Genomic DNA, 14,344 nt, shown 5'->3' with positions numbered 1-14,344 from the left:
ACAATTTGGACGAGTTTTGATACCCCAAACGGACATTACAAAAACATGTGTCGAAGCTGTCATTTTGTAACAGATTTGAGTCTTACTCATGGACCCATAACTCATTCATATCAAGTCCAAATGGCATGATTCTTTTTGAAAAAGGTACCTTTATGTCTTAGATTTAAAACTCTTTTCATAAAAATAAGTTTAAGTCAGTCAAATAACAGTTTTCCCACAGACTATCAACAAATTCGCTGTACGACCTTCGCCTACTAATAAATATGTTTGGACCCCTTAAACACCTCCAAAAATTATGTATCATAGTTTTTTGGAAACCTAATACATGTGAGAATATGTGATAAAAATTTCAAATCAAAACAAGGTCGTTTGATAGAAGAAACTACGGTCATTTCACACCCCAAAATAGCTAAATAATCTGTGAAGAATTCATCGACACATGAAATGGTAAGTACTAATTCTAAGTCATCTAACCCCAATATGAAGCATACATGAGAACTTATGGACTAATAATAGTATGCTTAATATATATACACTTATATATACTTATCCAAAACTTAAACGCATGATAAAACACCTAAACGAAACACCAACGGTTTATCGGGAGACACGTTAACATTTAACCCATACACCAACAAGTCTAACATATGGGGTGGACTTTATACAAGATCAACTTGTAAGTTGATGTTATACTATGGGATTCTAAGTAACCGTAACTGATTAGGTCACAGTTAGGAGAAGTCTCACTCTTGTTTCGACACTCGCTAACTATTTCACGCAAAAACTCAAAGGTGAGTTTCATGGCCCTTTAATTTCAAATGATTTACAAAATGGGGGAGAAACATACAAATACTGGTTTTATACGTTAATGAGAAACAAGACCCGACCTTTATGTTTGCATGAGTTATCTCTTGGATCCGAAAATCCCCTTTATCGCTTATTAGTAACCATTAGCTTGTATTAGCCTAAGATTCTGTGAATAGTACTATTGGGATTGACACCCCCAGTCATGGTTAGTCACGCTAACTGTCGATCCGCATGGTCGAATGACTGCATAGTGTATACTCGCTTGCTCGTGAGGTACAAGTGAGGGGCGAAACACCTGTGTCTTGGTTTGGTTATGCCTCATGTAGTTCATAATTATCGTATTCTTTGCTAGCTTACGATGGGTCCAACGATTACTTGTTTATATTTAACGTATACATGAAACGATTTCGAACGAAGAGCTTTTACAAACTTTTAAAAGCTAAAACCTGTGAACTCACCAACATTACGTTGACATTTTAAAGTATGTTTTTCCGGTACTTAAAGCACAAACGCTCAAATAGAAAGCATCCTAGGATAACATGCACACAAGTGTCGGATACGCATTTTGGAGGATTTTACTTGTATAACCCAAGTCATGGGTCATATGGGTAAAATCTCAGAAACAATGTCTTTTAATAATGTTTTGAGACTTAAACGTTGATTTTGGGATGTAAACTCTGAATTTAAACTATGTATCCAATTTGTGTGTTTGTGTTTGCGATAATCATATGCTTTGACAACCATGTTCGTCGCCCCTCGCGATTCCACTGTGGCAGGGTGTGACATTATAGTTGTGCAGACTAGAAGACTAGCAAATTTAAAGCTTAAAGATTTGAAGATACAAAAAGCTCGAGACGAGGGCGAGTTTGTTAATGTATAGTTTTGTGTCTCGGTGTATTTTGGTCTTTTAATGTAAGTCTCATTCGTTAATGTATAATAACGAATGAGATACGTGTGTTTTGTTCTCATTCGTTAAGGATGTTTAATGAATGAGTTAATGTATGTGAGCCATTCGTTATGGCTTGTATAACGAATGACATAACGAATGGAACACTCATTCGTTAGACATGTTTAAAAAATGAGTCGTCTCCTATATATACCCTGTAAGCTATTTCCAAATTAATGAAGTTCATTTTCATAAAGTAAACAAGTTGTTACTATGTCCAATTTCTCTCTCAACACACACATTACAGTAATCGTTAAATCCTTAACGTAAATCAACACTAAACGCATTCATATCACAAGACTAGATCCGGCTCATGCTCAATCATATATTCCCTTCATTCTTAGCATAAAATTAATATATTTAACTTACGTGTCTTAATTCTCACTTAACCCGGTCTAAACGTGTCTTAATCACGATTATGGAATATGACAGTACTTTTATTTTACCGGGTGTCACAAAGGATTTTAGGCTAGTGACTCAAGGCGGAGTCTTGAATTTGCATGGGTAAATCCGATGATGTATTTATCGATGGCTCGATCAAGAGGAGTGACCATGTGGGGAACCACAAAACTTAGTCATGGAAGCGATTTTTGTAAGTGGTATACGAAGTGAGGACCAACAAACTTAACTAATGGAAACGATTCGAATAATTGAAGTTATCACCACTGTCTTGTTTTAGATTCCAAAATTTGGTTTTGAGTCATTGGAGTTCGTGATTGGACGAAACTCCTTTCTCATGATAGTCTTGAGATCATCCCATGGCAATCTCGGCTTCCTTGGATATTCATGACGACTGTTGTGACGAAAAATCATACCTTATGGCAAAAGGTGTAAAAACTTACAAGATGGAGGAGATTTTTGCGAAATACATGGGGCTGATGTTGAAAGCCCCATGAGCACCACCTTGGTTCATATTTGTGTGTTTCAAAGAAAGATTCTTGAAAGGGTAGGTCTTGGCGAACCAACACTTCCAAAAGCTGTTTTGCGGGTCACACAGAACCCGTGCATGGTAGAACCAAGTAAGGAAGCTCAACTCATAATGTTCAATCATCAATGACGATGATGATCGGCGGGCATGATAACAATGACAAATGGTGTAGGGTCACAACAATGAAGGTTGAAGGAGAATGAGAGGGATGCAAATGATCTTAAATTCTTATATAGAGAAGGGTTTTTGTTGTCGGGCTTAAGAGACCGTATTGCCCCTCAATTAACGGTGTTAATAGACGGAGGGATTCATGAAAAACCAAGGGTCGGTTCATTTTTCATTCGATGGACTCAAAGCGGGTCCGCACAAGAACCACATGGCAATTTACTCATAAATAATAAATAATAATAATAATAATAATTTTCGATGCGTTGCGTTGCGTAATCTGAGAGTAGGAAAATATGCGGCTACCGGGCTTAGAAACGGCACCCCTGACCCGTTTTCCAAGCGCCGTCATTCCAGCCGCCGGCGTATTGAAGTCATCATACAACAGAAAGTGCGGCCAAGGGGGTCTTATAACTACTATTATTTCAGCTCCAACTTGTTTTACTTATCCCCACAAAACCAAGCAGTCGAAGAGTTTTAGGGTTCATGTTTCCGATGATCCCAACTATTCAAGTAAACAACGGCTCGCCCTTCTTCTTGAGGTCGAAGGGTAATCCATTTCCAAATTGGCCTTTGAAATTAATTAAGCAACCAACCATTACTAACTTGTGTTTTTCAGGGTTCTCATGGATGTATACCACCGCGATTGCCACCGTGAGGCCTTCAATTTAGGTGACTGGATTGCTTGCTACTTTCTTATCTTCTCTAAACTAAATCAATAATAATGTTTTGTGTAACTTGTCCAGCATTTAAGAAAATGGGATTGGATTGCGCAAATTGGACAGAACCAATCTATTTGGATCTCGTAAGGTGTGATTTCGATTCACCTCATCTATTTGTGTTTGCTATTGACGATTCTCATGTACCCATATACTTCGTAGGAAGTCCCTTGGTGGTGAGGAGGAAATGCTAACTTTGTACTTTAATAAGGTGATGATGATGATATATTTCAAAACCGTATATTGTCGTTCTTTGGCGTGCGACTTGCTTTTGCTAATCCCTTTCTCAGATAGGTTGGCCTACTTCGCTCCCCACCAATGAAAAAGGAAGTTTCATGAAAAGAGTTCTGAAAGATAAGGTATTGGTTTTTAATTTGTTGTGATTTAAAAGTCGCATCATCTCGATGGCTTTTCATCATGTCGCATGTGTAGTGTGGTATAATGATTATGTAGTTTGTAATCACAGGCATATTGATGAGAGGATCACTTGACATTTGTCTACTTAACTAGGAATACTTCACAAATATCTATAATTTGTATAATTTTACTCATCAAAAATTATTTTTATTATTATTATGGTTATTGCTTTTCTTTTTTGTTGTTGATATGCCAAGACAATGGGACTTGTTGGCAGCAAAACGCATTGGAAGAACTTGTCATGTCAAAATCGTTGCCACTAAGACCTGGTGCTGAAGAGTGAGTTGTCTTAACACTTCTTTATAAATGATAATGATCCTTACTCAATGTGTAGCTAGTATCATCAATTGTTTTTCTTTTTGAATTTTGACACATGCAATGTTTATATTTTAATCAAGTGTGCCTCTGTTATAGATGATAGCTATGGTTCTTATTTTTTTGCCATTAAGACACTACTGTAATTTGTTAATCTCATGATATGCTTAACAGGTTTCCAATAGTATATAGTAATGCAGGCGTATATTGCTTTTTGAATGCAACCATAGAGATCTAGTGTTAAAATGAGATGATTTTCTTAAAAGTTTAGCCTAGTAAGACCTCATCCTTATATGCATGCGTTTTTTACTTGATCAATTTTAAACATGACATGATTCTATACAACATACAAATGCGATTTAAGGTTTTTTTTTTTTAATTTTTATATAGCTCCACCATATAATATTGTAAAGCAGTAAGTTACGACTACAAAGATTTGTTCCCACTATTGTCTAGTCGTGTATGTATTGGTCATAGATAAGGGAATAATTTAGGGTTGGCAAGTTGAATTGATGAACCTGAACAAGACCCATATATTTATTTGTGTCAAAGACATCAAATCTAACTCGAACACACTTAAATTGTGTATCTCATTGATGTAAGCGAGTGAAACAAGTTGCAAACGGTTTGTAATTTATGGACCTGTTTGGCCTGTTATAAAATTTACATTTCAAACGGGTTGATGGGTCAAAACTCAAAATGTTTGCATAAACGGTTTAAATCGGTCAACCCAAAGAAGACCTGCTTGTTAAACGATTTAGATATGGCAACCGAGAACCTGATTTTTTTTTGTGGGGTTTCTTGTTCTGTTTTAGGTTGTTGGCAATTGTCACCCTGTATGGCTTTTGATCAAATATTTGTTTTTCTAGCCATTATATTGCAATGATAACCTTACTTTTTAATATTGTAATGGCTTTTCTTCCATCTACAGATTTATCGATGATGCACTTAACGAAGGTGTTCCTGTCGTTGTACTAGCCGCCTACAGTAGAAATGGTGAAAATGTAGCAAGGTCAATACTCGTATTTACATTCATATGATTACTTGAAGTTTCTGATTCTTCCAACTTGTAAATGTGATGCACGGGGATATTATTTAGATAATAATGGGGAAAAGAGATACCGAAAAACATTAATCTTTTCTTGTTTAAATGATTTCCAGGCCCATTATTGAAAGACTCGGGGAGGATCGAATGTCAAAGATAAAAGTTGTTGGTCAACAAGAGGTGGAGCAGAGCTTTTATGGGCAGCTTGTACTCGGTAAAGGAGTGACTTCTAGTATGGATGAACAATTACTTAATGAAGCGAGAAAAGCAGGTAATCTTTAATTGTTTTTGCAATATATATCTATACTCACACACACACATATATTCATAGAAGCTTTCGATGATGACGAGGACGTGATTTTTGGGTGAACAGCATCTACTGAGAAGCAAAAAGTTGCTAAAGAGGTCGCGTCCGTGCTTAAACTGAGTGTTGACATTGATACAACTTCAAGTGAAAGGTAGGTGTGTCTTCACTTTAGAAATTAGAATAGGCTTATAAATGTTTTGAAAAAACACAAACGGGGCATGTTTGTTCGTTTAACTTCAATCGAATGGACGATCAGACATGAACAGATAAGTTAACAGTGTTTTCTTGTTCGTTAAGAAATTGAGTGTGGTCATGTTCGTTATTTTATAGTATAAACTAATGGTTCACGAACGTAAATGCACACAAACAAATGAATGTAACTGACATAGATGAACAAACATAATTGAATGGAATGGAAACTCATTAAAAGTAATCATGAACATCAATCTGCTGGGCCTAAAAAATTCATAAATCTAGACTAAATTGTAGTTGGTGATATTTTAATTTTATACATTGTAATGGTCTTAAAAAATCAAAATGAATGTAGAAATGAACGAACCTAAATATATGTAATTATGAAGATAAATGAATGAACTGGAGTTGTGTTCATGTTCGTTCGTTTAGCTAACTAAACAACTTTTGTTCGTGTTGGTTCGTTTACTAGATAAATGAACTTCCCGTTGATTGGTTCATTTACAGGCCTACTTTAGACTGTTTTTTCCTGTTCCTTGTTTATTATTGGTTTGACTTGTATAAAACCTTAGCAATTACATATAGATGTCTTGTATGATATATCTATACATTCAGCATGCAGAAAGTTGTGGCTGCACTGAGAGCAGGAGCTGAATATGCACAAGTATCCGTTCCCGATTGTGTTCTTGTTGCTGGAAGTCTTCCTGGGGTCGCTGCAGCCGAGCAAATCGGCATGCCATGTGTCGTTCTTCGCAGCAGGTTTTCGAAAATTGATAATTAAGTTTATATCTTTACATGCTTTTTTTTTTTAAATTTTTCTATATATATAAATCAAAGGTTTAAAAAACAAGGAACCAAGTAACCAGCTTTTATCAATTCCAAAAGTGACCCTGGATTATGTTACAGATTGACATCTAGGGCCGAGTTTCCTACTGCAAAGGCTGTGCTTGATAGTTTTGGCGCTCCAGATTTAACTCTGAAACGACTACGAGTCATCAGATCTTCCTGAATGTAACCGATTTTGTTTGGGTACCTGTTGGAGATGAAATTAACCTGCGTTGTTATGTGCATATTTTCTGTGTTTCACTTGGTGTGTTTTAAGATGATTCATCATACAATCTTTTATTCTGGTACGTTTTTCTAAGATTGGTAACAAGTATGGAAAGTGACCATGTTCATGTTCATATACACTCATGAAAGTTTTTTTAAATGCTTGAATCGAGTTGAGTTTAAATGGATTCCGGCTCAAGCTTAAATGATTTGAGCTTGTGATCTAAACACCATATTGATTCCTAAACCTAACATGTATTATCTATATATGAAAAAAATTAATAATAAACGTTCTTGTGGAATGTTAATATTACCTTTTGGTTCATAGATTTGGGAAATTACATCTTGCTTTGCTTATATGTTACATGTTTGGTTTTTGGAGTGAATGAATGTTAAAATATTATAAATTGACCGATAAGTATTTAAGCTTAAGAGCCAGATTTAGAAACAGCAGGAGGTGGTTCTGTAACACTAGAAATTTCGGTGTTTTATTTGTAAACTTTTAAAACAGTGGATGAGGTGATAATTGCGGCAAACTCTTTAGGGGATCGACAATGCTGAATGGTGATCAGGGATGATGACTTGACTGATTTGACGTTGTAATGGCTGTGATGACACCATAGGACTGGTTAGGCGGGAATTAGCAGGGTGAAGACCATAGGGGACCTTGATGGCCTGCGGCAGCGACAACGACTACAAATGGTTGCGATGCTGGACATGAGCTACAGTTGACAATGGTGGTGGATCAGGATTACAGTGACGACAATCTAGAATTGTGGGTGCCCGGATGTACCAACGACAATATATTGTCCAATTTTGGCAGCGGTTCAACATCGTCAACCGAATGTGCTGGTAATCTGACGGCAGTGGATTCTGGTCGGGTGGGTTCTTTGGACGATTTTGAAAAATGGCTCGTTGGAAAATGGAAAGTATCAAATTAACCAATTACCTAGTCAGACATGTGACCCGACATGAGACAAATTTAAATGCAAACAAAAATTTGATAAGTGAATTGTGTATGAGACTTGACAACAATATTAATGAGAAAAACAAAGAAATAAAAATAAACAGAAATTAGAGAACAAGAACGAGCTCACTATGAGCAGCAGGTGAGCTGAGACATGGCAATGTTGTAGACAAATAAATCATAGAAAGAGTTAATCCACAAACTTGCATACTAGATTGTTTTAGTATGATATGGTTTAAAATGCATCCTTTTTTCCACTTTTCAGCTTAAGCTATCAAATGAAATGATTTTATGACCAAAAATACAAGGTTTGTGATGAACTAGTAATGATTTGTAATCAAAAACGGTTTGAATGTCAGCAGAACTGCAACTCCCTCAATCACGTTCAAGATGAAAAATATCATCTGATCACCTGCAAATTGCATAAACCATTAAATATAACCCATTTTACAAGGAATAAGAGATCATTTGAATAAGTCTGGGATGGCTTTCAACTCATTTGACTTGTTTTTTTTAGTTAAATCTTTTAGGCTAAACAATTTTTACCAAGTAAAAAAAAAAAAGAAACACAACTTATTTAGTTATTTGTGTATAAATGAGGCATAGTGAAAGCATGTACCTGGAAGAAATACTGCATTTTCTCTCTTTTGAGACCATGACAAACTACAGAAAAAGAAAAACAAGATTAAACACAATGTGACAAAAATTGATAAAAGAATTATACAAGTAAATGATTAAAGTCCGTGAGTTTTTGCAGTTCAAGAAATTATCTAACAAAAAGGCACTCACAGTGCACCACCACATGCGGGACCAATTGCTTTACAAATTGACATCAAAGTCATGGCAATACCATTGGCCGCACCTCTTTGGTGTTGATTCTGTAGTTCATCTAATTTTGTATCAATACAAAAGCAAATTTATATACATTTTAAAATACCTTAGAAAGATAAAATAAAAGTTGAGTTACTATGAACATTACCACAGCTTTATTTTGCAGCATGAAGGTGCCGGTTATTATGGACACCTGGTAGGTAATAATGGAAAAAATATTGAACGATTAAAAACAGTTTCGTAGAGCTGCAAACACACTTTTATCCATTTTTTGAATTCCACAAATATGTATACTATTATGGGATAAATTTATTGGGACTGAAAAGAAACTGTACATTTACGCACAACTTTTTAACTGTCTACCAATTTTTTTTTTCACATTAATTTTGAGTATTATAAACGATCCGTTATTAATATATATAGCAGTATAGCACAATTCACATATTTTCAAATTACATGATGGAAATTACCATGTCTACCTGTTTGTAAGAACAAAAGTTAGTCCCTTGTATTCTAACCAAGTACTCTTAATGTGTTCATATCTTAAATTAAGTGATAACTAGCAGCTAATGAATTAAATTTACAAAAATAAGTAGTAGCTTAAAAGATATTTAGTCACTTAAAAACTTACTGATAAAATGCTCTTCACAATTGAAGCACAACTTAATGTGAAAAAGAGCATGAAGCCAGATAACATAGCTATGTATGGATAACTTGTGAGTAGAGGTATAGACAAAACCTACAAAACCAAATATTGTGTTAACCAAATTATCTAATACTTATGGACATAAAATACATAATGAAACTAAAAAGAGTACAACCATCACTATAGACGAAGAAGAATATGTGTTATAAGTGTAGAAAAAAATGATACAAATTTGTAAAACAGAAGTTTGACTTCCAAGTCAGAAGGAAGACTGCTTACTCCTGAAATGCGAGTTACCATTACGGGCCCAAGCATCCTCTCTGCAATTGGATACAATGCGGTTTGGAAAAGAAGAAGGCCCACCCCTACAACAACACTAAATTATGGTTACTGTTTTGAATTTTGATAGTTATTGTTTCAGTAATATAAACTTAGAGTCGGTATGTAAGCTATCACCTGTGATAGATAGAACTGTGCCAACATCCTCAGTAGTATAGTTGAGTCCTCCCAAACTTTTAGGACTAACAGCCCATAATGAGAAAATCTGTGAACAATCAAAATCATAAATAAACACCAATTAAGGAATATTTATAAGCTAATATATATTTAACAAAAATTGCTCATTTGTGCAAGTTAGTTTTTTTCCAATAATCAGATTTTTATATCTACCTCAGTGTAAGCCATGTCATGAAGTGAGAATACACAATAGACAATGATAGAGGACATTAATGGCCAGTTCTTGAGTAGGCTAATCCAAGAAGAGTCTGCATTCTTATCGGTTGTTTCCTCAGCATGATCAGATATGTTGGAAGCAGACTCCAACTCATTTACTTTATGGAAGTGTAACGTTTCCTGCGATTTGAAAAAATTATACAATAAAAGTCATCTTATGACTATGAAATCATAAAAGATGAATGTTCAGAGAAATAAAGAGAGGCTACAAAATTAAAGCTTTGATTTGTTTTTAGCATGTTCAGACTCCGATGGTTTTACCAAACAATCTCAACATATTATCCTTAAAAATATTCTCTTAGATCAAAAGAATTCCTCTTTTTTATATTTTTTTCCACTTTAATATCGTATTTTCTACTTATTTTTGCTTGAATCAAAATGGGGACTTACAGGTAGAAACTGGTTCAAAATATTGAACAATTGTCATGTTAAGAAACATCCTAATTAATGTAGGTATTAAGGAAATGTTATATGCAAAAAACAGTACCGGAAGCCAAAATACACCGATGGTCACAAAAAGTGCGAAAATGGAGATGCAAAGGCAAGGCAATGAGTACGGAAATCTGCATCACAAGTCACAGTTTAACTTGGTTTGATTCAAGACTGAATTGGCATAAATATAACAACAATAATATTTGTGAATGGTATCGCCACTCTTAAGAAATAATGAAGTTAACAAAAGGGTAACGCTACCTCCCAAATAGTGAATCTGGAGATACTAGACTTGGATATTTCTCTGCAGGCTTAATTTCAAAACAAGAACAAAAATTAAAAGGAAAGAGTGAAAGAGAGAACGCAGCAAAATAATCTTTCTTTTCAAATCAGTATCAAGTAATATATGTTCAAGACCGAATGTAAAAATAATATTTTTTTATTCATTCATTCATTCACAACACTTATCAAGCAATCAGTTTTAATTTGAGCTTTGATCATTCTCCCATAAAGAGTTTAGATATATGCATTAATTTGAAAAGAAAAAAAAAAAAAAAAAAAAAACTAAAGATGTGACCCCTCCTTAGTGGGTGTGAATCGGACAAACACCCTTCTTTCAATCAGTTTTCAAGATGTTATCTACATATCAGATATATGAAAAGTTCATGTGGCATATCAAGATACAACTGAAGATATAAACCTGTGCAAGGAAACCTCCCAAAGCCGGACCAACGATCAGTCCTACCCCCCATGCTGTACTAATCTGAAACAGATCACTCAATATATAAAGTTCCAGGTAAGAAAACCATATTAAAAACATGAATGGACTGTATTAATAGACAATATTGGCTATATAAAAATGCATCAAGTTGAAGCTAATGCCATAGGAAACTAAAGAAAAGAAAAGGGCCTGATTGCTTACAGATGACAATCCTAAAGCATGATGTTCATCACGGAAAAGTTCAATTGCATATGCCTGTTTATAGTAAAAGAATCAGCGGAGTAGAGAAACTACATGAATACACAACATCTAAACTAAGATAACTAAATAAGGGTTTACCTTTATAGGTCCAAGTATCCCATTTAGAAAGCCAAGAAGAAACCTTGTAATGATAGCCATCCAATAGTTGACACTAAAACCAAAAAGTGTGTTGAGAATAACCCTGAATAAGATCAAAATGACAAGATTATAACAACAATTAGCATATAAGGGCAAAAAAATAATAACTGTTCACGAACACTTTTAAAGTGCCTATAAGAAAAACTGGTTTTCTCCCGTATCGATCAGCAACAACCCCCCAGAAGACAGATGTCAGCACCCTTCCAATCATATATGCAGATCCTTCATAAAGTTGATCATCATATGAAATATGCTTTAAAATTCATTCATGTAATCAATTTGGTTATATCATTTTAACTACAAATATCCCTTTCAAAGCATGCATCCAAAACTTTCTTACCCACATAGCCTGCATAGTAACTAATGTCCTCTTCCTCTGCAATGTTGAAATCCCTTATCTACAGAATAATCAAGATAAAGAACTCTAAATGCTATAATATTGAAAATCGAAAACAATGCAAATACAGATGTGAAGTACATATATACTTACCATGAAATAAAGAAACGGAAAGAGAGATGATATTGGTAGTGCTGAGATGAAATGATGAAATGCAAGTCAGGCTTGTAACATCAAGATAAATTTATTCTAAGCTCTACGAGGAGGCGTAAGAAACTGATTATCAACAAATTTGAATTGAAGACTATTTATATTATTTATCATTTTTTTGATTGCTTAATCTGTTCCTGCATCGGTCTAACATAGAACAAATTGCATTCTGTATATATATATACAAACATTTTATCCATCAGTTGGTGTACAATTACCATAATCTAATTATAGTTTTACAACACACAAGCAAAGAGTTGCTCACCAACCGAAAGCGCGACAATCCATATGCAAAACATTTCCTTTAGCGGTAAGCCGGTATGCAGCTGTTTCTTCCAATCAACATAGCATCCAGGACAACCTTCATGATATGCTACTTTGTGCAAGAGTGGCTCATTAAACTCACTGCCACCCATGTTTCACAAATTGATTGTTACAAATGCTCTCCTCTCAGCTAATTAATGGAGAATCAAATGTTTGGTTATTACCTGGAGCTGGAAGACATTAATTATATCGATCTAACAGGTGGTGTGCATGTAATGAAATGAAATGAAGATAAAGGTGCACCGGCTAATGATTGGTCTGAGTGTATTGCCGCCTCACACTCACAGTATTATCGTTTTCTTCTACAAGTTTCAAATTACGTAGCGTGCCATAATTGGCCATGGATAAAGACATATAACTTGGAAGCAAAACATGAAGAGTTTGTTATAATTACCAACTAAAAAAAGTAGTGTTTTAACTCATGAAAACATGTCAGTCTGTCTGTCTGTCTGTCTGTCTCTCTCGGTGTGGGTTTACTTTTTTTCTAATTTTAAACATTGGGAAAATTACCAAAATAGTAGAGAATTTTCAAAATAGCCTTAAAAATCTTGATAATTCTCAAATAATTTCAACTAAGAATACACAATGGAAGAAGATCTTTATTGTCAAACTTTTAAAAGTACTGTGGGAGCTGACCAAATATGGAATAATGTTAATGGACAAGGCCAAAATTTTGAAAATGTTGAGGGAGCAGACCGTATTTCTTTCTTAATTTTTCTTCTCAAAAACAGTCTCCCCAGACGGTATTTTTATGTTTCCTACTTGGTCCGTATAAATTTCCAAATTATTGAAAAATGTTCCTTTTTAATTTCGTCTTAGGAGACGCATTTAAAAGAAATTTGTTCTAAGGAGATGAGATTTTTCTTTTCTTCTTATAAATTGGATTTATTCAAATTCCATCAACTCCGACAATATTTATTTAAATTTCGTCCACACCGACAAGATTTATAATCCGTCCACTCTGGCAATATTTTGATTAATAAGTTTCTTTTCATAATATTTTGATTTAATATATCTGTTTATTTGGACTTTACGAAAGATTTTGACCGCCCAGACGACTTTACGGAAGATTTGGACGGATTATTTGGGAATATATATATAATCCATTAGAAACCTGAATAATTGTTATACATATAGGGGAGATTTCAAATGAGAACCTCTTTGAGTTTTAAGAACTCGAAAGAACTCAGTGTAACGATTTTTTTTTTTTCAAATTTTTTTTACACATGCGTAATATATGTAAGTTACATACACGTAAAAAAATTACAGAATTTTTTACGCGCCGATTCGACTTATTACACATGTGTAACAGACATAAAAATTAGTGTGATCACTTACAACTTTATTCTCTCTCTTACTTTGACTTTTTAGTCGGATTTAATCTCAACCACACAATCCAATCCATTTAATAAAATGCGTGGCTAAGAATTGAGTTCTTAAGTTTTTAAAACTCAACATGGTTCTCAAAATATCCCTCCCCTATATATATATATATATAAAACATGAAGAATGGAAGAAAAGGATGATGATGATTTTGAAAAAAAGAAAAATCTCGTCTCCTTAGAACAATTTTATCTTAAATGCGTCTCCTAAGACGAAATTAAAAAGGAACATTTTTCAAAAGTTTAAAAATTTATATGGACCACGTAGAAAACATAAAAATACCGTCTGGGAAGACTGCTTTTTGAAAAGAAAAGTTAAGAAAAAAATATGGTATGTTCCCTCAACATTTCAAAAATTTGCCATTGCCTATCAACATTATCTCATATTTGGTGTACTCCCTCAATATTTTTAAAAGTTTGGTCTGCTCTCTCATAATAAAGATCTTCTTCTAATGTTTCTGCTCAATCCAAA

The 14,344-nt window shown here is 34.3% G+C and overlaps 2 protein-coding genes across 2 annotated transcripts; one reads left to right on the top strand and one right to left on the bottom strand.

The window, feature by feature from the left end:
* Positions 1-1,549: 1,549 nt before the first annotated feature.
* LOC143542738 (CBBY-like protein) lies at positions 1,550-7,097 on the top strand. The gene is made up of 11 exons (XM_077035263.1): positions 1,550-1,671; positions 3,466-3,518; positions 3,593-3,656; positions 3,728-3,776; positions 3,856-3,924; positions 4,200-4,261; positions 5,229-5,309; positions 5,459-5,613; positions 5,716-5,800; positions 6,457-6,600; positions 6,748-7,097. The coding sequence occupies exons 1-11, from the start codon at positions 1,550-1,552 to the stop codon at positions 6,848-6,850; spliced, it is 987 nt and encodes a 328-aa protein (XP_076891378.1). The 3' UTR covers positions 6,851-7,097.
* Positions 7,098-8,115: 1,018 nt separating this feature from the next.
* LOC143542743 (protein ZINC INDUCED FACILITATOR-LIKE 1-like) lies at positions 8,116-12,145 on the bottom strand. The gene is made up of 16 exons (XM_077035269.1): positions 12,110-12,145; positions 11,960-12,017; positions 11,739-11,841; positions 11,560-11,662; positions 11,422-11,475; positions 11,200-11,262; positions 10,761-10,810; positions 10,555-10,630; positions 10,005-10,187; positions 9,792-9,879; positions 9,615-9,700; positions 9,321-9,428; positions 8,838-8,882; positions 8,648-8,736; positions 8,478-8,521; positions 8,116-8,270 (listed from the first exon to the last, which is right to left on the bottom strand). Exons 1-16 carry the CDS (start codon positions 12,110-12,112, stop codon positions 8,179-8,181), a joined length of 1,245 nt encoding a protein of 414 aa, XP_076891384.1. The 5' UTR covers positions 12,113-12,145; the 3' UTR covers positions 8,116-8,178.
* Between the last annotated feature and the right edge of the window lie 2,199 nt (positions 12,146-14,344).

The sequence above is a fragment of the Bidens hawaiensis genome, unplaced genomic scaffold (assembly GCF_021521415.1).
Source record: "Bidens hawaiensis isolate Kalapana, Puna unplaced genomic scaffold, B.hawaiensis_p1.1 tig00012955_1, whole genome shotgun sequence".
Lineage (NCBI taxonomy): Eukaryota > Viridiplantae > Streptophyta > Magnoliopsida > Asterales > Asteraceae > Bidens > Bidens hawaiensis.
This window is presented reverse-complemented; position numbering and strand designations above follow the sequence as displayed.